The 24,212-nt window shown below is 38.4% G+C and overlaps 1 protein-coding gene across 5 annotated transcripts in view; it reads left to right on the top strand.

The window, feature by feature from the left end:
* PWWP2A (PWWP domain containing 2A) overlaps positions 1-24,006 on the top strand; it is a 29,664-nt gene extending 5,658 nt beyond the window's left edge. For 2 of the 5 annotated variants that reach the window (XM_059825421.1, XM_059825419.1), the window contains 2 exons: positions 7,979-8,946; positions 20,722-20,756. In XM_059825421.1, coding sequence (XP_059681404.1) covers positions 7,979-8,946; positions 20,722-20,756 — 1,003 coding nt within the window. Of the gene's footprint in view, positions 1-7,978; positions 9,733-20,721; positions 20,757-23,981 lie in introns of those variants that run through there. The other 3 variants (XM_059825418.1, XM_059825417.1, XM_059825420.1) reach the window with 2 other exon arrangements.
* The last annotated feature ends 206 nt before the right edge of the window (positions 24,007-24,212 follow it).

Raw genomic sequence — 24,212 nt, 5'->3', positions numbered from 1 at the left:
ATGTCTGTTACTCAGGGTTGTGTGTGGGTTGTGTTTTGGTTTGTTGGTTTTTTAAACTTAACTCAGTTTGCAAGGTGTTCCTGCAATTAATCACCTGTTCTCTTTTGTTTCTCAGATGTGTAAAGGAGCTTGGTGAAATTCTAGCATTTAAGGAACAGCCGTAACACTTCTTTGATATTGGCTTTTATCCCCAGAACACTGGAAGTATAGGTGCGATGTGAGTGTGTGCGTAGTTAAGGGAGTAAATTACATATACTTTGCTTGTGGCTGACAGAGGTTATACTGAGTGGTATAGTGTCAAATTTAGCCTCACTTAGAGGACAGGGTTGGATCAGAAGACCTTGTGATATTGCTTTCAACCTAAATTTTTCTATGATTTTGTAATGTTTCAGCTTCTATACAAAAATAGTTTCTCTTGTGTCTCTGTCTACATCCAAAACTTTATTGAGTGTTATTTGTGATCACTTTTCAAATGCTTTTTGAAAGGCTTACTCATTTCCAAGTTTCCACTTGGAAAGTGGCTAACAAAACTGGACTAGGTTTCAGGATTTTGCTTGTATAGGTATAAAGCATGTCAAAGCTGCTGCTTATACTGAAAATGCTTGTCAGCCTGCTTCTGATTTTGAGCCAGTACAAGGAGTGTGACTTTTCCCTTTCTCAAATCAGGAAGCCCTAATCTTGCTGGTAAATAGGGCATCTGTGGATTGTGCCTCAAACTTTCCTTTCCTAAAGTAGCTGTAGTCTGCTACTGTTCTTTGTTGGACTGTGATGCAACAGATAATGGTTAAACTGTCCTTTCTTCTTATGGTATGCTTTTCTGTATTCCAACAATGTGGGTTGCCATTGCTTTCTAAGAATAGCTTGACTTTACTTGGCTTGAAGTGTTGAGAGACAGGGTGGAGATAAGATTTTCAGTATGCTTTAAATAATTGTTTTTTCTTTACACTGTTATGGCACTGATGAATTTTGTCCATCTTGACACTGAATTGGCTTAAAGTTCATCAATTAATAAATGGTGTCATTCTCTTCCATGTATCTTTGGTCTGACTGGTATGTGGATGATGTTGAAGTTTATATTCAAGGTATTTTGTCTTAATCATGAAGTTGTGCAATTGTGTAATAGTTCCAAATATATCAGCAAAGCATCTACTTTAAAATGCAACTGACACTTGAAACTAATAATGCCAGCAGATGTAAAAATTAAAAGATAATTTCAGTTTAAACAGACCTTCAGCTTTATAAGCATGCCAGTAAAATTGTGGTAGTTAGCAGGAAGCCTAAACTTAAAGCGTTCTGTCTTTTAAAGTTTACTTTTATATCCTTGATAGAACTCCAAGTTACAGAAAACTGAAGGAAATTCTGCAAATTCACTTGTAAATCCTTTATGATGAAAAGGTGAGGGGTACCTTCCCACTTCTGTGCGGGGTGGGGTGGGGAAACAGTGATATAGGGGACCACTTGCATACTCTTCAGGCTTATCAACTTGGAGATTTTCCTGTCTCTACAGTGGATAATTCTTGAAAGACTCCATCAGCATCCTGACTACATGGACTTCTGTGATTCCATTTCCTGGAAGTTGAAGTCTTTCAAAGGGCTTCTAACTTCATGGAGAGGTGTACTGTAAGCTAATACAGCCTTTGGTATATTTGCATATTGTTTGATATCTGTTAGTTGGTTTCTACTTGGGTAGTGATTGCAGTAGGAGACCCAGGTGGCTGTGGTTAGGAATTATTAAAATCAGCTGCTACCTTGGATACTTCTAACCTGCTTTCTTGAGATACTCTTTCAAGCTCAATTCTAGATGTACCCTGCTCTTGTCTTTCCTCTGCCTTGAAAATGTGCCAGAAACAAGAGCTTGGATTTCAGGCGAGTGTACCCGCTTGAAAAACACTAAGCTTAACATTGATTAATAGAAGTCTTTGAGTATGTAAGCTTACTACTAGTTTGCTTAGATGTGAGTTGTCACATGTTACTTAATTTGAACTGTCATAACTTTAACCAAACTTTTCTTGGTGCTTAGAGTTTCTGATGGTGAGGCAACATCTATTCTTGATGATGTGTAATGATTCTTTGGAAATAACACTGCAGTCCTTTGTCACGTTTTTAGAGCTCTAAGTGAAATATGCATTTTATAGTCTATTTATTTAGCCTAGTGTTACATTGCTTAGGAGGTGAGTAAACCATTGAGTTGATAGTTTGGCTTCTGTGTGTGCTTTTTTCAGTAAGGTGCCTGCCGTTTAAAGCAATGTGTTCCATATCATGCTTTATCACACCAAGTAAATCATATATTAAAAACAGGTTATTGCATAATCTGTGTTTCGAATACAGATTATTCTGAGGAGTTCTCAAATACGAATAGATCATAGCTGTTTGAACATAAAGTTATATTACATTGAATATTGTGATTTAAACTCTCCATTTAGATACATGCATGAAATATATATACTTAGCTCTACACTATTTCAGCATATTATTATACTCCCAGTATTCAGAGTCTTTGAACTTTTATCCACGCAATAAAAATTGCTTCAGTTGTTGCTTGTCTTGGCTTTTGCAAAACACTAAGGATGATATCGAGTACAAGAGCAATGCATGAAAAGGTAATCGGAGATTACTGTAGTCTGACTTAGTGGTGAAGATGAGTTTTGATCATAGTCATTTAAAACAGACTTGATTTAACACTTATTGCAACACTGGAAGTTACTGTGCTTTGTTGACATTAATTCAGTGTGTTTGCAGACAAATGTGAAATACTTGTGAACCGGTTCAGTGGGTTCTCTCCTTTGGCTCTTCTTGGTAGAACAAAGTGCTTTTTCATTTTCGATTCTTATAATAGAGAAGTAAAAGTTAGACATTGGAAACTAAACATGAGAGCTTAAGACTTCACATAGTAACGTAAAAACACTTTGCCCCAGGATGTATTGTTTAGATATTTATGTACATACAGTTAAGAATTTGAATGGGATTTGTTCCTTATCTCATGTTTATTTTTTTAAAAATGCTCTTAACTGTGCTGAGTTTTGCATACAAATTGAATAGTAATATGTATTCATTGTAGTAATTCTGCTATAGAATTTAGATTTTTAAAAAGTGTTTTTACTTTGCTTGAAGTACTGAAGTTTACATATCTGTAATACAAATCTATATGGCTTTAAGTGACAGGCTTTGGGTTTGATACCTAAACTAGTTTTTACATGATTACAAAAGATGCCATGGCTACCTCTTCATTAACTTGCAGTTGACAAACTGTGGTAATAAAACCTGGATGTTTTTGTCATACTTCTGTCTCTGCATACCCTAGTCAATTGAGAGCTCTTCTCAGTGTAAAGATCACCAGACTGCCAGAATTGATCTTGTCTACGCCATTAGTTTCTTATTTAAATATAGTTCCTGATATTCCTACTGCTATTTATGTCTTTAATGCATATGTATATTGAAGTGATATGTATAGCAGAAATATGATTAGATCCTACTGATTGCTCTGGTTACTTGTAAAACTTCTTGGAGATAAGTCTCTTATGATGGGTTTCAACCATCTTCTCTTTTAGAGGTGCCTTTTCAAAGCAAAAAAGAGCCGGGACACCTGTACAGGAGAGGAAGCTGGCAACAAGGAAAACTGGTTCTAATTTTGAATAGGTATGAAGCAGCAGTGCACTGCTTTCCAGAACTGCCTTAAATTAGGTTGAAATACCTATTTCTTACTTTGGTTTTCCTAACACTTCAGTTTTAGATCACCTTTCAACGAATCCTTCTATTACTTCAAGTGATACTCTGAGGTAGAACTATATTATGTTATGCATGAGTGGGCTGTACAATGAACAGCTAGAACTTACGCACAAATGGATTTTTTTTTTTAGGCAAACAGTAATTGGAGTATGTCTTTACAAGAACAGCCTTTTCTGGAGGAAAGTAAGATTAGAGTAGGGACAAGTAATACTTGGCATCAATATATTAAAAAAAATAGTTTGTTGTTAGAATAAAGACAAGGCAATTCCTTATTGTATTAAAACATGCAACATGTGACGAACGAATTATGTAGGTAGTCTCACTGATGTAGTGTAACTGAAATGTGTTTCTTCTGAGAGGTGATCTTCTGTGGCCCAGTCATTGACTGACGTGTGGATCACTAAATAACATGATACAACTCCATTATGTTGCTTGGATTTTTTAACCTTTTATATGACAGCGTTTTGGCCCATCTTCATCTCTGTAGTAGATGAACCAAATGCTAGCTTTTGCAACTTTTATGTCTAATTTCAAACATGTAGCAAAAATTACTGTGATTGTATGAGAAGCACTTGTCTTCAAGGTCTACCAACTAGACATATGAAAAACAGGGCTTGAGATTCTAGTATATGCAATAAATACTTGTGTTCACTGTTGAACTAATTAGGTACTGTGTCATGCCCTGTCTTGAATAGGTTTAAGATCACACTTTTATCCTGCTGCTTCTCTTAAGAAAAATAGGCCATTTGTTTTGCCTTCACTCTCTTCTTACCTTATTCTTTGTCTTCATTCTCACCTGTATCATTTACCTTTTCATTCAGAAGTTTTTCTGCCATTGTTTTCTTCTTAATTTTCATATCATTCTTCCAAGTTCCATAGCTGGAGAACTTCACTCACTAAGGAGGAAACAAAGATCATCTAAAAACCATATGTTTATGGATGCAACCTGCTATTGGATGAGGCCAAAGAGAAGGCACCATACACTTAACTGTTGGAAGTAATATTCAGCCTCTGGGCTTACCAAATTTATCTTTTACTTCAGGTGGTCTGTGTCTTGACTAGTCATGTCTCTATGTATTGACGCATTGTTTACAGGAATAGTGTCTTCATTTGCTCTTACGTAACTGACACTAGATAATATCCGTGAATGTTCTCTAATTCTACAATTCATTAATTTTTAGGTAGACATGGGCGGGAGATTCTAGTTCATTTGTTAAAACAGTACCTTTTGTGTGACACAGACTCTGACTTCAGAGATTCAGTCTGGATTGGATCTGTGTCTTACTAAAGCAGGTTTGCATCTTAGATAAAAATTCCACTTCAGCTCTCCTGTTCTTCAGTTGTTTGGCCTGTGTGTTATGCAGATGCTTGAAGGAAAGGATAGTCTAAGGTGCAGTATTCATCTTCAGTGCTTTCGTGGTATCAGTCATATGCCGAGCTTTCCGTTATGGCTTTTTTATGCATTTGGAGGGCTAATCATGCTGACTTTGCTTGTGAGGCAGTAGAATGAAAATCTAGGAAAAGAGAGATGAAGTACTTATATGGGATCCTTCTGGAGAACCTCCTTGCAGTCCCCTTCATCCGCTTCTTCCCTGGTCACTGCTAATAATGCTTGATTTCCTAACATGGAGTCAGCATAAATGTCATCTAGAAGAAAGGCTTGTGCATTGGACTATGGAAATGTCGTGTGAGGGGCTAGAAAATGCAGTTCCTGAGACAGTGAAGAGAGTTGTAAGTGGTGTTCTTCTGCATCGGTTTTGCCCATTTGATACCACACTCCTGTCTAGTTTTGTGGTGTTTGTCTGGGATTGAAATTTGCACAGCAGAGATCTTGCCCTGCCTTGTTCTCAATTCTTATAGTAAATTAACTTTTTCCCAGATCCTGTAGTCTTTGTCAGGTGGTGAAAGATGGGATCTGGATCTTATTGCTTTTAAAGAAGCTGAAGTTCTTAATGCAAGTAACACCGCAAAAAAATTGCAAATTTAATTACTGTCAGCTGATAGTTTCTGCTAAAGCTCTACTTGCAATTGACTAACTTACTCATAATCGTTAGTGGAAGGAAAAGTGTTTGTGGAAAAGCCAATTCTTTACACTTGGTGGACTTCTGGGTCTTTAGGGAACTTAAAACTTAGTTGTGAGTGAGTCCCTTGAGGTTTAATGCCAGACTGTAGGCTGGAGAAATGCCTGTATCAGCTGCTAAATGCTTATAATTCATGGTATCCTTCACTAGTGCAGTAGACTGCATTTAGTTATGTAGCTCACTTCTGGAGGGACATGTGGAATTCAACTGGAGTGGGTCCAAACCTCAGAAACAAACTTTTGGGGAGTGGTGGGATATTTTGTGATAAAGAGCACTCATGAGCTCATGGATAAGGACAGAACTGCTCTAGCTGCCCACCTGGGCTCCTGCCTCTGTCTCCGGAGTTCATGAATGTAACAGTACCTAGGTGGAGGGTAACAACAGTGCCCATGTTACGAAACTGTAAATTGTCACGTGTTCAACTTCCCTTCTTTGTTATGATGACAAAATTGTTTGGTTGCCCCTTGCTTAGGTTGTCTGCTGTTTCTGTTCTCCTTTTGTAATGAAGTGGAAACTGGATGGCTAATTCAGTCGTGGATGGGTTGTTTGCTTCAATTGCAACTTTTAAGTGTAAAAAGAGACTTAACAGATAAGCAAAAGGACAAACAAGTGACACTTTTGTTGGTAACAGTGTTAAAATCTTCTAACACATATGATAACATTTTTTCAAAACCAATTTTGAAGAAATAAAGCCAACATGTAGGCACTTCTATAAACTGGGTGTTTCTTGCATGAGTGAATGGAAAATAGACTGGTATCCAGCATTGATCTTCAGTTGAGAGGCAGTCATAGATTGTAAATAAACTTCAGTTCAGTCAGTTAAGAGGATGTTGCAGTAGAGCAGCTGCAGCGCAACATGAACTAGTGTTAACCTGGGGACAAATCCTGGGTAATTACTTCATTCTCCTGTCCAGTGGGGTGGCATAAACATAATGGTGTTTTAGTGATTCAAAATGGATGATTTGGTATTTGAATTGCAACCCTGCCTATCATGTTGTTATTGCATTAAGGTCAAATTATTAAAACACCAACTAATATAAGCTAAACACTAGTGTGTGTATGGGAGCTGGAGACAGGCAGAGCTCGAGCAGTGAACAGCCTAGTGATAGCTCTGTGTAAGGCTGGTACCTCAGCTGGTAGGTTGTGGAGTGGAACAGAAGGAAGGTTAAACAAGCTTTTATAATCCCTCCTGCCCTGTTCTGGGGATTGAAAGATACATTGTTGTAAAAGAAATGTATTTATCGTTTGATTTCCTTCAGGGAGAAGGCAAATACAAACTGATAAAATGTTTCCCTTAGCACAACCGTTTGCAGAAAGTGTTGGTTACCTGTTAGGCAACATGCTGCTTCTGTTACTGTGGGGAGGCTGAGCTGATGCCCGAGTCATACTGGGATTTTTCACTCTTTTCTCTCAGAGCTGATCAGGGTAGTGAGAAGTCCTGTCAAATGGGGCAGGAGAGATCTAGAGCTGTCTGGAGAAAAATAGGCAAAGGTTTAAAATTGTTTGCTGGCAAAACAGGGAGGAATGGCTTGTACTGTGTTGAAATAAGGGTAGTTTTACTGGAAGAAACTCAAACTAATAGGCTAGCAAGTTTTGGGCTGTAATGCATCAGATGATCAAGTGCTAATCTTTTGTGGATAAAGAATGATGACACTCCTCTGTTCAATGCAAGTATTTATGCAGTCCATATTTGCTTCAATTAAATCTGAAACATATTTGGCCTTTTGTGCTATGCTAAAAATGGAAGAATTTTGTAAATTTACTGAAGATGCCTTCTTCACATAAGTTGACTTAGTATGGAAATTAATCTTAGGTAGATTTGGAGTTGATGGGATGAGCGTGTAGTTTGTATGTTTATAAGCATTTTCTAAAAGTAGAGAGTTAACTCTTTTACTGCTGTCTCTAGGTGATATTTTTGTTACATTTTCAGGGCATCTTGTTGATGCAAGAGAAACTGATAATAAGTGAAGTTGTGTATTTCATGTTCTCTACCCACTTGGTTTTGGTGTCCTGCTTTTTCAAAGCTTACCATAAGGCTAGATATGAAGCTTTAATTTTTCCTGGGACTCATGTCTTTCAAATGGTGGCTACATAATGTGGGCAGGTTTTCAAATGCTTTTTATTAAATGCAGCAAAAGATCCCTCAAAACCTTTTCTTTTTTCTCTTTAAGGTTTGGACCCCATGGAATCCCTGTGACCATATTTCCTAAAAGGGAATACAAGGATAAACCTGAAGCCATGCAGCTCCAAAGTAAACCATTCCAAGATGAGGCACAGGTGAAGTGTGAATCTAATGCTGCAGTCCCTGATGACTCTTCTCTCACGCAGCCATCAGAACCTAGCATAGCTAAAAGCCTATGGACTTCTAAACCACCTCCTCTCTTTCATGAGGGAGCGCCATATCCTCCTCCTTTGTTTATCAGGGACACGTATAACCAGTCAATACCTCAGCCTCCGCCCCGGAAAATTAAGCGGCCCAAGCGTAAAATGTACAGGGAGGAACCCACTTCTATTATGAATGCTATCAAACTACGACCCCGGCAGGTCTTATGTGACAAGTGCAAAAACAGTGTTGTTGCAGAAAAAAAGGAAGTAAAAAAAGGTGGCAATGCAAGTGACTCTTCAAAATATGAGGATAATAAAAAACGAAGAAATGAGAGTGTGACTACTGTGAATAAAAAACTTAAGACTGATCATAAAGTGGATGGGAAAAGCCAAAATGAAAGCCAGAAAAGAAATGCTGTGGTCAAGGTTTCAAATATTGCCCACAGCAGAAGCAGAGTAGTTAAAGTTTCCGCACAAGCAAATACTTCAAAAGCGCAGTTAAATACAAAAAAAGTTCTCCAGAGCAAAAACATGGATCATGCAAAAGCTCGGGAAGTCTTGAAAATGGCCAAAGAAAAGGCACAAAAGAAGCAGAGTGCAACCTCTTCTTCCAAAAATGCACATTCAAAGGTCCACTTCACACGGCGTCTTCAGAACACCAGCTCAGGTTCCCTCCCACCCCGATTGCGTTTAAAGCCACAAAGGTATCGGAATGAAGAAAATGACTCTTCTCTCAAGACAGGACTTGAGAAAATACGGAGTGGCAAGATGGCAACTAAGCCCCAGTCTCGCTGCTCCTCCACCCGCTCAGCAGGTGAGGCCCCTTCAGAAAATCAGAGCCCCTCAGAAGGCCCTGAAGAGGCCAGCAGTGAGGTTCAGGACACAAGTGAAGTGCATGTAACTGTTGATCAGGATGAACACCAGACATTGGGCAAGAGAGGCAGCAAAAGCAATATAACGGTTTACATGACCCTTAATCAAAAGAAATCTGACTCTTCCAGTGCATCAGTTTGTAGTAGTGATAGCACAGATGATTTGAAATCTACCAACTCTGAGTGTAGCTCTACTGAAAGCTTTGATTTTCCTCCAGGCAGCATGCATGCACCTTCCTCCTCCTCCTCCTCTTCAAAGGAAGAGAAAAAGCTCAGTAATTCCTTGAAAACGGAAGTCTTTTCCAAAAACGTCTCTAAATGTGTCACACCAGATGGCAGGACCGTATGTGTAGGGGACATTGTTTGGGCCAAGATTTATGGCTTCCCTTGGTGGCCAGCCCGTATTCTTACCATAACTGTGAGCCGGAAAGATAATGGCCTTTTAGTCCGACAGGAGGCTCGTATCTCGTGGTTTGGCTCCACAACAACATCTTTTCTTGCTCTTGCACAACTATCCCCCTTTTTAGAAAGCTTCCAGTTGCGCTTTAATAAGAAGAGAAAGGGTCTTTACCGCAAGGCCGTCACAGAGGCAGCTAAGGCTGCTAAGCAGCTGACTCCCGAAGTTCGGGCCCTGCTGACACAGTTTGAAACGTGAACGTGGAAAGTAAGGTAGGCAAGAGATCTGGAGGCTCCACAAAATTCATAGCCTAGTTAGAGAACTACCATGAAGGACTTGCCAAGTCAGAAGTTGCACTCGGTTGACTGCTCTTTTTATACTAAAGTTGTTCCATTTTTAGCGGTTTCTTGACAGTTAAACAAATTGAACATGCAATCAAAATTAGCCTAAAGTGAGAACTTCAGTATTTTTCAAGTGAGAATTTTTTTTTTAAAGAAAAAAAACTCCTCAAACACCCAATGCATAGGAGCCATAGCCTCAGCTGAAAGGCAGCTTATTTGCAGGGAATTTTTTAGTAGTTTCTACCCAGTATGTAACTAGTTGCTGTGTGGCAAAGGGTTAACACAAGGGATGAAAGTAGTAGCTGTGACCTTTTTTTTTTTTTTTTTCCCTTAGGTGGCCCATCAGGGAAGTGTAGAAATGTAAGCCTTGTCTAAATGGTCTTTAAAGATTATTTTAAATAGTCTCTAATGTATTTGGTCTGGCCAGTGCAAATTGGTTCAAAGCATGCTTAAACATCTTAAGGAGGCATGCCCCAATCCGCATAGGCCAGTTTAAATGGCATTAGAAGACTTGCTGAAATTCTTAAGGAAGAAGAATTTGTGTAACTTAAAGACCAGATTAAATGGGGTTTTATCCTAGTGACCACTTAAACACTCAGCCTTTCTATGCACATGGGGGCACAAATATAACACTTCAGGGTCTGAGAAGCTGAGAGGAATGCCTGTAGCTCTAAGACAAAGCTGAGAAGTCGCTCAGTATTTGGGATCAAGGGCTGTTAATGCTGCATAGGTGTGAATCATAACTTCTGGTCTTTCTTCCTGAAGAAATCTTTCAGGCCATTTGCCTGGAGGTTTAGATTAAGAGAGGCTTTGTTTTGAATGTGTAAATAATTGATTGCTGAAATTGGTCAGATTTTCTCCTGACTGGTTGTTCCTAAATTCTTAGGATACGTCCTAGTAAATTACACTTTGTGAATTGTCAGATGTGTAATTGTTGCATTTTGGATGTATCTAACTTCATTTTTTTAATATTTCCGTTTAAGGTATCTGTTTGCAGGTCAGAAAATGAGAATATGTAATTGTGTAATGCTCTGAAATGTAAAAAAACAAACTGTAAATAAAATTGACTAAATCTGAATTATTTGTGTGTGTTTCTCAAAAAGCTTTGAAAAAAATCCAGGATGTTAGAGTACTTTATATGTATGCCGTATTTAGAGGACACCCTTTTAAAAAGTAAATTGTCCTTTTTCACACATTCTTAAAGATAACTGCTTGATGTAAAGTACTATTGGTATACTTCAGTCTTAATTTTGAGATTAAGCAATTATCTGTCCCTTTTGTTTCAAAACAAGCTCTGTAGAGGGCTTTCTGTAAAGTTTATCAAATTTCTCCCTTAATTAGATTTTGTTCCATATATTTGAATAAAGACTGTGGATGATGTCACTTATACAGTGGCAAAATGTTTCCAGTTTTCTCCATCTATCAAAACCTAATCAGACCCACTCTCCACTGCTACTTCAGCTTTTCTTGCATGTCTTTTGCTCAATGTTGGGGCATTTTCATGCAACTGACTTTACATTTTTTTTTTTTTTCTTCTAGTTTTGGTCCTTATCTGACCATGTGAATTACTGTCTCTTCTCCAACCCACTCCTGTTTCAACCTTACAATGCCTTGTGAAGAATCTCTCGGCGTTCATCCCAAAGCAGTTTTCATCCTGTTTTTTCCATAATTGCCCATGTAGGCAATCATGACAGATGTAAAATTTAAGCTTAGACTGAAGTTAGATTTTTAAACTGACATGAAAATGGGGGTAAGGATTTAATCATCAAACCCTTAAAATCTTTTTAACTCAGGATTAAATTTCAAATGTTCATGATACTGTCTGGTCTTTCTGAAGCATTCAGTTTCTTTTTACCTTTTTAAATTATTCTGTTGTGCCCACAGAACTATTGGAAGTCTAAAGCATCAAATACATGGCCGTTCAAATTTTCCTCAAGTTTATGGTCATCTCTGTTAAGTGCTAATTAAGCTTCCAAATATACCAGTTTTACCTTGGCATTCTAACAGTTACCAAAAAAAACCCCCACTGGTCAATGCTTTTTGAATGTGATAAACACACAATAAATTTCATAATGTGGAAAAAAAAGAAAAAATAAAAATCCTGTTTCACTTTTATGTATTCTTTCCTGCAAACAGAAACGGTTACTCTATTTAAGTAAATAAGCCGTACTTTGTTGTTAAAGCAGACTGCTTTTTGAAGTCAAGAACCCATACAACATGGTTTAGATGTCTACACTAGTTTCTTGAGGTTTAGAAGCTCAAGCAAACTGGTTATAAGTTAGTCGTTCTGAGCCAAGTAGTGGTGAAATCAATATTTACATTGTTGATTTTTCTTTAAAAGACCTGGAAGCCTTGTAGTCTTATCTCTTAATTTATATAAAGTTAGAATAACACTAAGCATACATAGTCAAAGTTTGCTCAGGTGTTTGCTGGTAAGATGGGACAGCAACAAGTATGAGGGGGGTTTCTTTAGATTGTTTTATGTTCAAAAGAACTGTTAATGAAAGGCATTTCAAGAGTCTTAGTTTTGATTTCTAGTTGATCAGTCTTTTAAGAAGTCTTTCCTAAGTTTTATAGTGAATGTGTATTATCACTTCAGACTTAACAGGTCTCAAAACAAATAGACTCTTTTTTTTTTTAAACACCATGTTACATTAGGTTGAAAATGTCCTATTCATACTCGTCCATGATTTTCCTTTCACTCTGAAGTAGCTAACGCTCTAGATATAACAGAGTTTACAGTGGAGAAAACGTTGGGCTTAATGTGAAGTCTGGTTATGGTAAGTAACCTTGGTTACAGCAGTATGGATGCTGTACGTAGATTAGGTTTGAAGACCTAGACAACGCTTAGTGCTGTTTTAGGTATAAACTGCAAAAAGCCCCACACTTTAATGTCTCTATGTGCTCCCAGCAATGCCTATGCTTTGGGTGTGGACTACTGTTCTTGCAGCTGGGTATACCTCTACCATTTCTGAGTTAGCCTGACAGTTTAAATGACTTGTCAAATAACTCATGACAGGAGCGTGCCTGTACAGTGCCAGGATAGTGCATCTGTGTAATTAAGCTGTGCAACTGTTGCAAGCAGCCTGTGTCTTGAGAAGACAAACATCAGTAGAAAGAGTGACTGTTAGTTTTCTATCAGCTTAATATAATAAGTTGCAAATGATGTCTTTTTGAATTAATGAAATTCCTCAGTGTAGTTGTTGAATATGTATGGTCTTTCAATTTAGGGAGGAAAACATGACAGGTGATGATGAGTTTCTAGTACAAGCCTACTTTTCTTTTGAAGATCTTTAGCTTCAGTTAAAATGTTTTGGGAGAGAATAGTTATTCCAAAACTTATAAAAATTTCCTTTAAGAGGAGTGTTTGAAGGTAATCGCTTCATGAGTGAAGCTAGAAGCAAATGTGAAATGCTTGTATGTCTCTGAAGTGGAGTTCTACAGGTAACTGAACAAATATTTTTTATTTTTCTAATCAAGAGTTGTAATTTTATGTCAACACTTACATGAGATAATAATCTCTGATTATATGGTATTTTCTTTTAGATAGTGCTATCTTTAGTTTGAAACCTACATAACTAACAGCTACCTCACCAGGAGGGGTGTGTTCAGTGGGGGTAATTTAGGTCAACTCTGCAAGGCTGAGAAGGCTTATTTTTTTCAGCACGTTATAAAATACTTCTTAAAAAAAAAAAGTAATTTCTAAATGTGATTAGGTTTAAGAAATAGCACATCAGTGGAAGTACGGAAAGGGTTAAGACTTGCTTTTTGCATTGCTAGCCTTAGGTTTGTTTCTAGTTAACTCTCTTAAGTCCTGAAATTTCCATTCGTGTCCTCTATAAGCTCTTGCTAAAGTTGTCAGAGTAGAATAGGAACATGAATTTTGCAAAATAAATCCTAGTAGCTAGTCCTCAGTAGCATTATCATCTGTCCTCATGCATGTTCTGCAAAGTAGAGTGAAAAATAGAGCTGCCTTCTTGGCTGAAGGATTCTGGAAAGGAGGAGACTGACAATTAGTGAAAGGCTATTTCAGTTCATCTCCTCTTTCTTTATAATTGTCTTCTAATAAATCCGTACAGGAATAAGCAAATTCAGTCAATGCAATGGGATCACTACACTAACTTGTAGATAAAGACTGTGAACGGGAAGTTAAGCAGAGTGAACTTGTGATTAAAAGGGCAGTAAGATGGCAGTATTTTGTGTCGTAAGCCATTTGGTAAAAGTGTAGGTATACTATTTAAAAACAAACTTGAAAGGGATCTTATAGTACAGAGTTTATAGTGGTTAAAGGCTGACGTGCTTTCTGTTCTTATTTTCAGTTTACTTTTTAGGGATATAAATAGAAATGTCATAGGGAACCTGAAGGAAAAGAGAGGAACTTGGTGTACTGAGGTAGATGTGATACTGGAAGGAGAACTATGAGTTGGCTGTTGGCAAATAGTATGTTACTCTGCAAGTTCAGTAGAAGGGAGTAGTGCTCTCCTATTTTAGAGAGCTTGTAGGAGAATTTTAGTGAAACTTATGTCATTGTCCCACAGTCAACTGTTTGAACTTCACCTAGAATCTACTTCGCGCTTGTGGAAATGGAGTGATTTGCTACAGGATTTTGTAAGTTTAAGCTGTGCTTGCGTTAAGTGTGTGTGTCTTTTTTGTTTTTTAGGATAGGATATAGTAGCATACCTTTTGGGGATATAGACAGGCTATACTTGCAATAATATAGTAAAATTGTCCCTGTAAATAAAATAACAACATGGAGGTTTTGCATAACGAACTTCCTTAAAGCTTCTTCTGACGTGACTATAGTGATCAGAGATGGTCCTCATTGAACATTAGGACAGGTAGAGGCCTGTAGTATTGAAAACTTTTGTAGCAGCTGTCAAGCTATCTAAAGATCCATTAGATCCAAGCTTGTGAGATGTGGATGTAAGTATTTGGCTTCAAATTATTCTTAATCTGTGATGGGAAGAACCTCTGTTTTGATACATGTCCTTAACAATTATGATGGTAAGTTCCTATTCAACATTTAAAATACCTCAGCTACTGTTCTTTGTGACAACTTCGTATTTTAGTTTAAACAGTTCCCTCCTATGGTGTCATCCTGTTAGTGTATTTATAGAGTGTAGCCATTTAACTAGATAAAATAAGATCCCCCTGTAAGATGGCTTTTCTATTCCCTACTCATCATTTCCATGCACCTGTTCTAGTTTGAAGTCATCTTTCTCTGACGTCGCTGGCAAGAACTGTTTATGGTAATTTAGATGGGGTTTTATGAAACTCTTATCGAATGGCAGTGATTCTTCCCCAAGTCAGAAATTTCTCTGATTATTGGTTTTTAATTGTTAGATCCTAATAGCAGCTTATAGTTTCCCATGATTTACTCAAACATTTCAGTCTTTCTTCTGTAATACCTGGGATGCGTATACCAATCCAGACTGTAATTTAGATTAATTTGTGAATTTTTTTCTTAAACCGTGACACAACTGCCCTTCTGTGAACACAAGGCAAAATAGCAGTTCCCAGGCATGGCTGTGGAGACAGTGATTTGGTGACTGGCTTGCTATTTTTCCCTGCACAGTTTTGTTGTTGCTACCAGATTTGGCAGTTGGGGGTGACTCTCCCTGGGGCAGCACTGGCAAGCTTAGTGCCAGGTACTGATCGTTGACGGGAACTCAGATCCATGGCTCCGGTTTTTTTCCCCAAGAAAAAGCAGTCAATGTTCTTGGCGTGAAGTCGGATAAGCAGCAGCGTGGGAAATGAATGTCAGTGATAAGACTAGGGCTTTTATACCTTAGAAGACCTGAGCCACCTTGCACATCCAATAGGGAGACAAGTGGGAGTAAGAGACGGTCTTGCGTGCCTGCATAACCTTCTCACATAGTTTCTGTACGCACAGGGCTGAAAACTGATTTCCTGTGCTTGTGCTGATGGAGATGTGTAGTCTTTGATCTTCTATACTGACGTACCCATGGTCCAAGGGGATAATGTTAACAATGCAGGTTGCAGATACAAGTTGGCGCAGGAAACAAATCGGGATCCCCTGTTGTGAGTTTAAATTCGGGCTTTGCCCATTCAGTGCGTGAAGACAAATGGATCTGTGGGATTTGTTTGGGCTACATGTTTGAGAAGTTATTTTCAAAATCAGGACCGTGCATATTTTGAACAACTGTAATGCAGTTTCTATGCCAATGATTTTATTCCACAGTCCAGAGAAGGAAGAAAGGGCTGTTGGAACTGAGGATATTCGAGGTCTGCAAATACCTGCAGGATAGGTGGAGAGGCAAAGGGGGAACACACTTCTGTTTTGTTGCAACTAGGACAAGAAATAATATGTAAAATTCATAAGACAGGGAGTTAAGATTAGGCACTAGAATATTTATTCCAGTTGCTATAGTGAAACCCTGGGTGTTGTTTGGAGAGTTGCATAGTTTTCATAATTTCAGGTTTTTAAAACCAATAGATTAGGCTAACCTCTGTCAGGAATGGATTAAATTCTTCCTGCATTTGGGTATGGGATAGAGTAGATTATCTATCCTGACCTTGTCGTTGCTCTCTTTTTCTGTAATTTTGTTACAAACAATTCTGATTTTGGAAGAACGGAAGCTTTGTAGAAATATGCATATAATGAAGGATGCTGCCTCATGCGTCCTGTTCACAGTCATGCAGGAATCACACTTGGTATAATGGCAGTATGGCCTTCTAACAATAGAGGCTTAGCTTCCATGTGTAATAGAACTGCACTGCATCTCCTGCCAGGGACCTCTTCTATGCAAATAATATTTGGATGACCTCATTTATATAACATGTCAACTTTAAATTAGGGTGTGGGTTGTTTTTTTTTTTTTAAATAGATCTAGGTCTGTTTTCATGTTTGCTTACTAATGGTTTTGATGTCAGATATGCAATATGAATAGGAAATATTCTTACACGTGCCAGCCATGTGCTATGAATCTGTGATTTGGAAGGCAAGCTGCGTTCTCACTAGCTTGTTGCCATCACTAAAAGATTCTGTAACAGAAACACAGCATATTTCTGGTGATAGAATTGTCCTTGCCTGTTTTTAACAGGTGTATAAAGGGAAAGAGGGTACTTGCTTTGCCAGTAAAGTAAGCAGATACAATTCCAAACAAGTATTTACTTAAATGCTAGTTGTGCATCATTTTTTATTTAGTAACATTTAGGATTTTTGTTTGGCTTTAGGAAACACTAGTGTTTAATTGTACTTGTGCAGCGGTTCAGAATTTTAAAGCATGTGGTGCCAGTTTTGGTAATTAGGAGCTCTGGTGAAAAGGAACTAAATCCATAAAAACTGGATTTTTTGAAGAAGTTTAGTTAGGGTTGGAACCTAAAGCTGCTCTGTATGACCTGATTAAATGCTTCAGTTGACACATAGGTATTTGTATGAATGGCATTTCATAAACAATTGTGGACTGTTTCATGTAATCTGGTTCTTTAGTCATCTATAACTAAAGTCATCTTCATACTGATTTTGGTAAGGGGCATATCGTGTCAGCTTTTCTAAGACGGCACCACTAAAATCAGCCCTAAAATCAGTTATTCATACAGGAACGCAGATGAATATGGTAAGGAACACGTCCTTATGTTTGCTAGTACTAGGAATGGTCTAGGCATTTTTGCTCTTTTGCTGGTGACACGTGTGGAACCTCATTTGGAAGGTGACTGATGACAAAGTTGTGTTCTTTTGGCCATCTGTAGTGTTTGTTTAGTAGGCAGAGATTTGATTCTGACACACAAACTTTTTTTGTTTTGGTAAAAATACCAAGAAATGTGTTTGCTAGGGCTTGTAATAACAAGTGGCTGGAATCTGGGCAATAGGAGAAGGAAATTATTATCAGGTTACTCTTACTGGTTTCATGATGCTCATTTAACTTGGACATCATGAAAGATGTTGGGAATGTGTTTGTGAAAGCTTCCAAATCACTCCTGAGTCTTTCAAGAAAAACAAGAGAGAGAAGGCTTAGTACTAAATATAGCTCCCTGCTTTACCTTTGCTCCCTCCCAAAAAAAGAAAAAAAGCAAACCTGTCTTCCTGTATTTTTGCTAGGGAGTACAACAAACCAAACCAAACAACAACAAACTGACAAAAAATGAAAAAACAAAACCAGATTATTTTTTTTCTCTCTACAAGTTGCTGTTAAAAATGTTGAGCATTGACTATTTTTTGGTTGGAGTATCACTTCAGCAATATTTGATTATTTGGGGGGGGGGGGGGGGGGGCGCGGAATCTTTCCTTGAGATTTTTCAAGTGTTGAGGGATTTAGGGACCTAATCTCTTCTGATACATTTATATGAAAAAGCTGGATTTGGCCGGGTTTTAGAAATTCTTGATACTGTGTTTTATATTCCAGGGAATTAGGGGTGTAAACTGAAGAATGTGTTACTGCTCTTGGTCTGCCTTGTAGTTGAGGCCCTGTTGTTGAAGATTGTCTTGGGCTGTAGAGAAATGCGACAGTTCTGCTTGCTTTTTAGTAATTCATTATCTGGAAGAGTAGCCTATTTTAACTCTTCCTAACTAGTTAAAATTTGAATCTGTAGCAGTAAAATAACATGTGCTGTTTCTTAAGTTGCATAGTTTTGCATATAGATAAAGTATTAGTCCCCTAAAGAAGTTGCATATATGTTACTGTAACTATTTTTAAATTTGGGCTCTCTACTTTAAGAGCTATGTATCTTCTCCTTCACAGTATGTGATGGGAAATACAGCTATTTTTACTTCCCCTGTCCTTCTGGGCTGCCTTTTCTTCCTCTTGATGGCTGCCTGTTGTCTTTCTGCTTTTCCTTTGAAGAGAAAAACAAATGCTTTCAAAGGCAGTGCTTCTCTTTGGACATGGGTGAATACACAGGATCATGAAAATTTTCACATTAAAAAAAGTCAGAATCCACATTACAGTAATGACTCCCAGGAAAGCGGCTGTGTGAAATGCGGTTGAGTGGGGCAGACGTTCAGCGGTGAAAGGCCATAAGCCACATCTGCGCTTGTCCTAACACACATGCTTACGTTTGTTACTGGTGGTAATTTTTATGATGACTCCATAGTCTCCAGCAGTTGAATAAAACTGTTTCAAAACAGAGTCCAGACTGCTGTGAGCATACTGTACATCACTGGAGAGCCGTACCCTCAGAATTAGGCTTTGCTATCACTGACCTACAAATCATGGATTACACGACGAAGTGAATGAACCCACCAAATGACTGGTAAAGCCAACAACTTGCTGCATTCACAAGGGCCGGGGAATTTGATGACACAGATATTGAGCGGATGCAGGTGGCTTGCAAGTGTAGAAGCGCTGTCTGTGAGGACCCAGGGACGCTTCATCCTTGTGGCAACTCTGCTCTTTGTACTGTTTGTTCTCCGGGTTGCCAGTCCCTGCTCCGCATGGTTCACCCGAGGGAAATCCGCAGGGTAAGAAACGTTCCTCCACAATACAAGGCGAATAAGATATGTGACTGCACGTGTGTGGCTTTGTTTTTCAGTCACTCTATCTGAGGAGCCTAATCTTGTATACTCCTGCCTTAAACTTTTTCTATACAAAGCACTGCTATTGATCACATAAAACAATGTAAAATCAAATGTATTTTAACTGGGCAGATCAGACATCCCCTAATCAGTTTTCATACCTTGTAGCAAACCAGTTGCTCCTCACTGGTCTGGGCTAAATCCACATGCAGCACTCTGAAGTCAGCTTCGCTATGACAATACAAGGTTCCCACATCAAATATTTCATATTCATTAATTTTGCCAAATGCACAGGTAACAAGTGTATGGTTAGTATGTATTGGAATAGGAGTTAGAAACACTCTTGGAATTAAGAAACCTATATTATCTACTTTTTACTCTGCATTTTTGCCTCCAAATCATAACATCCATGAGAACAACTGGTCCATTTGCTCGTTCACCTTCTATTGTCTCAGTTTTCTTCCATCCTATAATCACTTCAACAAAGATTATAATGCCACTGGCAAGACAACTTTGAATTTCAGTTTAAAGACTGTGTGAGTGACCAAATGGGAACAGTTTTTATAATACTTATAATAAAGAATGAGAAGCAAAATACAAAGAAATTCCAATATACTCCGCAACTGTGAGTCATCTGCTTCTCTTTTAAGTAAATTTAATTACTATAATAAAGAAATTCTTAGTAGTTTGACCATAACAAATGTAGTGTACATGCACAGTTTTGTGTGAAGATACAACACCAAAAGAAGGCACAATCTTGTCTTTATGGTTTTTACCTGGAGGGGAAAACTGGTGTCTCATCTGAGTCGTGTCCTAAAAAGGGGAGGAATAAGCTGGTGGTTTTCAAATTTTTGAAAGCAAGACAAAGCTAAGATGGGGAAGAAAGTAATGATTAACTGGATTTGGCTACCGGTTGTATTGCTGCAATGGCAAGTCATCTGCCTCGCTGTCACACTTGTTTGCATTTCTCAGTATATGGAAAAATCTGATTTATCACAGGCTGCATTGCATAATGGATGTAAAATGCTATCAATATTGAATAGATAGTGCCCTAAGTTTGCTTTTTTTACTCTAAAATACAGAAAGGTCATGGTCACCATGAATTATAATCCATCCTTTCAGTTTCCACTTATTCTAGGTTGTTACTTTGTCCAGCGAAATTTGATAGTATCACTCTGGCTTCCAGCACCAAGTTCCTCAGTGGGCAGGAAGTGTTTGCCTAGGTGTTTCTATAGGTAGATACTTTGTTCTGCTGTCTGCTAGTTTGTTTGCTGAATGATGTGTAATTTCGCTTTAACTCTGCTGGTAGAGTCCAGTTTAAGCTCAAAAAAGTTGGTATCTGATTTTGCTGTGAGTTTTTAATATCTTTTCATGGTATGCTGTTGTCTGGAAAGCAGAAGTAGTACACCCGGTAAGAATTCGGGCAGGCAAGGAGGTTAATTGTTTTCTTTTTTAAACCATCGTCAATTCTTTACTCCTGTTAACTGGATTTTTTCTACCATAGGTCTCAACAAATGGCAGCATTTTACATCAGACTGACGAGTCCTGCTGCTCCCTTACAGTGTCTGACAGACCACTGTGGATTCAGACTGGGGGCACTGAAGTTATCAGTGAGATTGGCAGGTCTGTCTGGTTTAAGCCCTGCCTTAAGTGAAGGGTGCGCTATGCTATCAACTAATCATATGCAAAGCAGGTTAGGACAGAGGTAATGAGCTACCTGTTCTCTTATTTCCCTCTTCTATTTGAACGCTTCAGATACAGCTGTTCTCCCTGGCCTAATCTGATGTCGGGATTGATATATATTTCAGTGAAAAGATCCACACTGAGTTTCTCGTTAGGCTTGCTGCTTGAAGTTTGCATTACATGATCAGATTAAATAACTTGACAGGTAAAGGTAAACAAAAAATAAATTGAAAAATAAAGATTTTTGTCTCCTAAACCAGCAATCCTCAAACATTTTTGCTATGTGGATCATATCTTAGTAGGATCTACCCTGTGGGCAGTTCATCTGCTGCCTGTGATTGTAGGCATGGCTTCCTACCTTTGCTGATGTGTAAAAGTAAAATCAGGAAAGAATTTAGTAATATTTTAGTCTTTTTAAAGAAGTTTAGGACCTGAAACAAGGGAAAGAACTGAAAACATGAGCAGGAAGATCTCGGTGAGAAACTCACAGATGACATATGGACCAGAGTTAGGGAGTCGCTCTTCTAGGAAAATGAAGTTTGTTTTCTTCTTTCTTCTTTTTTTTTTCCTTCCTTTCCAAAACCCTGATCTGAAGGAGTAACACTTAACAAGTGTGCTTAACTTTCAGTGCGTGCCTAAGTTCGTAAGGAAATTTAAAGCACGTGTTTAAAGCCAAGGAGATACTGAATGTTATTTGGAATTCTAGCCCGAATATGTATTTACTACTTAGATCTGTCATGGGTGTATGCATGTCTCTTGCATCTTTTTTTGTCATGGAGAGGAAATAGGGCAGTGAGGAGAACATACACTTGCTGTAAAGGGAGCTTGATTTACGTGAAGAAGTCATGATTTTTACTTTATTAACATTAAGAAAATTGATCCAGTACTGTATTATTACATTAGGTCTGGGATTAGATATTTGATATGCATTGGTTTCCATTTTTATAAACTGAGATTTGCTGCTGGTAGAACAGAAGGCTGGACTATAATAGAGGGATAACACTAGTAATGTGTCTGGAGTCATTAGCGATGGCGTGTAAACATTCATGGGAGAAGCGAAGCTCCTGGTGCTTGCTAAGGGCATTCTGGAATCTCTCGATGGTAAGAATTGAAGACTAAAAGAGAGCTGTAGGACTGGACTTGGGCAGGAACACGAGTGCCAGGTTTGTAACGAACAGACTTTGCCAAGTATTGATTCTGAAAATCACTGCAACTGCATGGATTGCTAAGTTGGTGGATGGGGTGTGAAAAGTAAAACTGCCTGCCATCAGGCGGAGGGAACACCCACGTTAAAATGAACTGGCCATTTCCTGAGACCTAGAAGTAGCTGTATGCATGCTCAGATAACTGAAACAAATTCTTGTCTCGTTTATTCCTTTGTAGATCACAGAAGTTTGCTGGCTAGTAATAGTGTCACTGAGGCTTGAATTTGGAAGTGCGGATGTTTGGACATACTGGCTGAACTGTCATCCAACTTTTTTGGGGTTTTTTTATATTTCTGAGTAGAGTTTGGTTCTCTGACATACTATAAAAGCTTCTCTTTGAAAGACTTCATGGATACATGACGCTAATTTAATACTAATCTTATTTTGGAGAAAATGTCTTACTGGCCATATGCTTTAATACCCAATATCGGTTGTTTTGCCGCCTGGAATACTGTGGTGGTTAGTTAACTGCACCAACAGTAAGTACTATTGAATACAGTGGAACTTTGTCTAGCATCCTACTCTTTGTAGAGGCTCTGCAGGTTTATCTCATGCATCTTGGAGTGGACCATAGCTAAAATAGGTTTAATTATATATCAATTCTGAGTATCATACCCAAGTGAGGACCTATTGGGTATTGGAATGAATGCCTGCTGGTCTACTGTCAGCATAGAGCGGCTCAGCGCATTTTTGCCTGGATCTGTTAAAATTCATAATTAGTCCTCATTGATTCCATTCAACTTTCCCAAAATTTAATTCCTATTGTAATTCTACTGCACTGTATAGGATATAAAATGAATGATTTTTCTGTGGTTTTTGTTGTCCTTTTGTGGCACAGTGAGCAATCGAGCAATTGAGAAACTCCAGAGTTATCCGCTTTGTCTTCCCTGCCGCCTCTTGTGGTAGGACCATTTCCACAAACTACTTTCTCCTACTTCTCATTTTTTTATATTTCTTTTGGATATTATTCAGAAGAGTTTTGTGTTTAGAAAGAACTTTAGGATTTTCTTGTCCATGCTGTAAGTCTCTTTTTTAAAAATTCCATTGTGTTATTCACGATATGGTTGTCAGTACTGGAAAATGTATATGTACCTCAAATAATCCTAGCAGTCAAAAGCTCGACAGACTGGTAAAAGGACTCAACAAGACTGGCCTGGTCCTGCTGGAGCCTTTTTTGTTCTCCTGTGTGTGTTTTGAGCAAAGGGGTTGGCGCAGATGATCTCCAGAGGTCTCCTCCAGCTTAGGTTACCCTGGAGCAATGTCTTCTCCACGCTACACAAGAGGCAGGTCAGTGCAGACTGTGCTGAGTCTTCACTACTCTAAATGGCTACTGACTGGTGGGGGTCTCATGCAGTAGTTATTACTCGGGCTGCTTCTGTCTGCTTTATCATCATTTTATTCCAGTTCTGTGGAGCAAACGGGAAAACATAAGCAGTAGTGGAAAAGAAACATGATTAGCAGCTTTATACTTCAGTGCCCCCGTGCACACTTAGGTCTTGCATTTGGAATGGCGTTAGTGTCAGATTTAGCGTCGTATTGTGAACTACACATCATTGTATAGACGTTGTATATTAATCTCCCTCCTTCGTTAGCTATCTTCAAATGTCTTTAAAAAGTGAAATTCTCTCTGGATGCTGAAACAGGGTGAGATATAACATAGATTGGTACTGTAGCTTCTCTTAAAACTCCAGTCAACTGAGGAGTTTGTTCACTTGTGTATGTTTTGTGATAATGGACTTTTTTTTTGGTCTTCTGCACACAATGCACAAAGCAGGTGAACTGGTAACTTTTGTGGCCACCTCAGATTTTGCTTACCTACTTTTGCAATATATACTGGAAGACGTTTAACCATTTTCCCTTTCTCTCCCCTTTTCAGCTCAGAGACACTAGGCAACTGCTGTTTTTATGGAACCTCACTACACTGCCACGAAGAGCACCAGCTCATCAGGACTGAAAGAAATCTGAGACTGAATTGTCCTATTTTTCCTCTGAAATCTTCACCAAGTAGTAAACATTTTTTGAAGGGGAAAGGGGGTAAATATGTTAAAGCTCCCCCTCGCACCCTGTTAGGGCACCTGTACCTAATGTACATTTTCTTTAAAATTTA

Source organism: Gavia stellata, chromosome 16 (genome assembly GCF_030936135.1).
Source record: "Gavia stellata isolate bGavSte3 chromosome 16, bGavSte3.hap2, whole genome shotgun sequence".
NCBI classification, from domain to species: Eukaryota; Metazoa; Chordata; class Aves; order Gaviiformes; family Gaviidae; genus Gavia; species Gavia stellata.
Note: the sequence above shows the minus strand (reverse complement) of the source record. Positions and strands in the feature narration are given on the sequence as shown.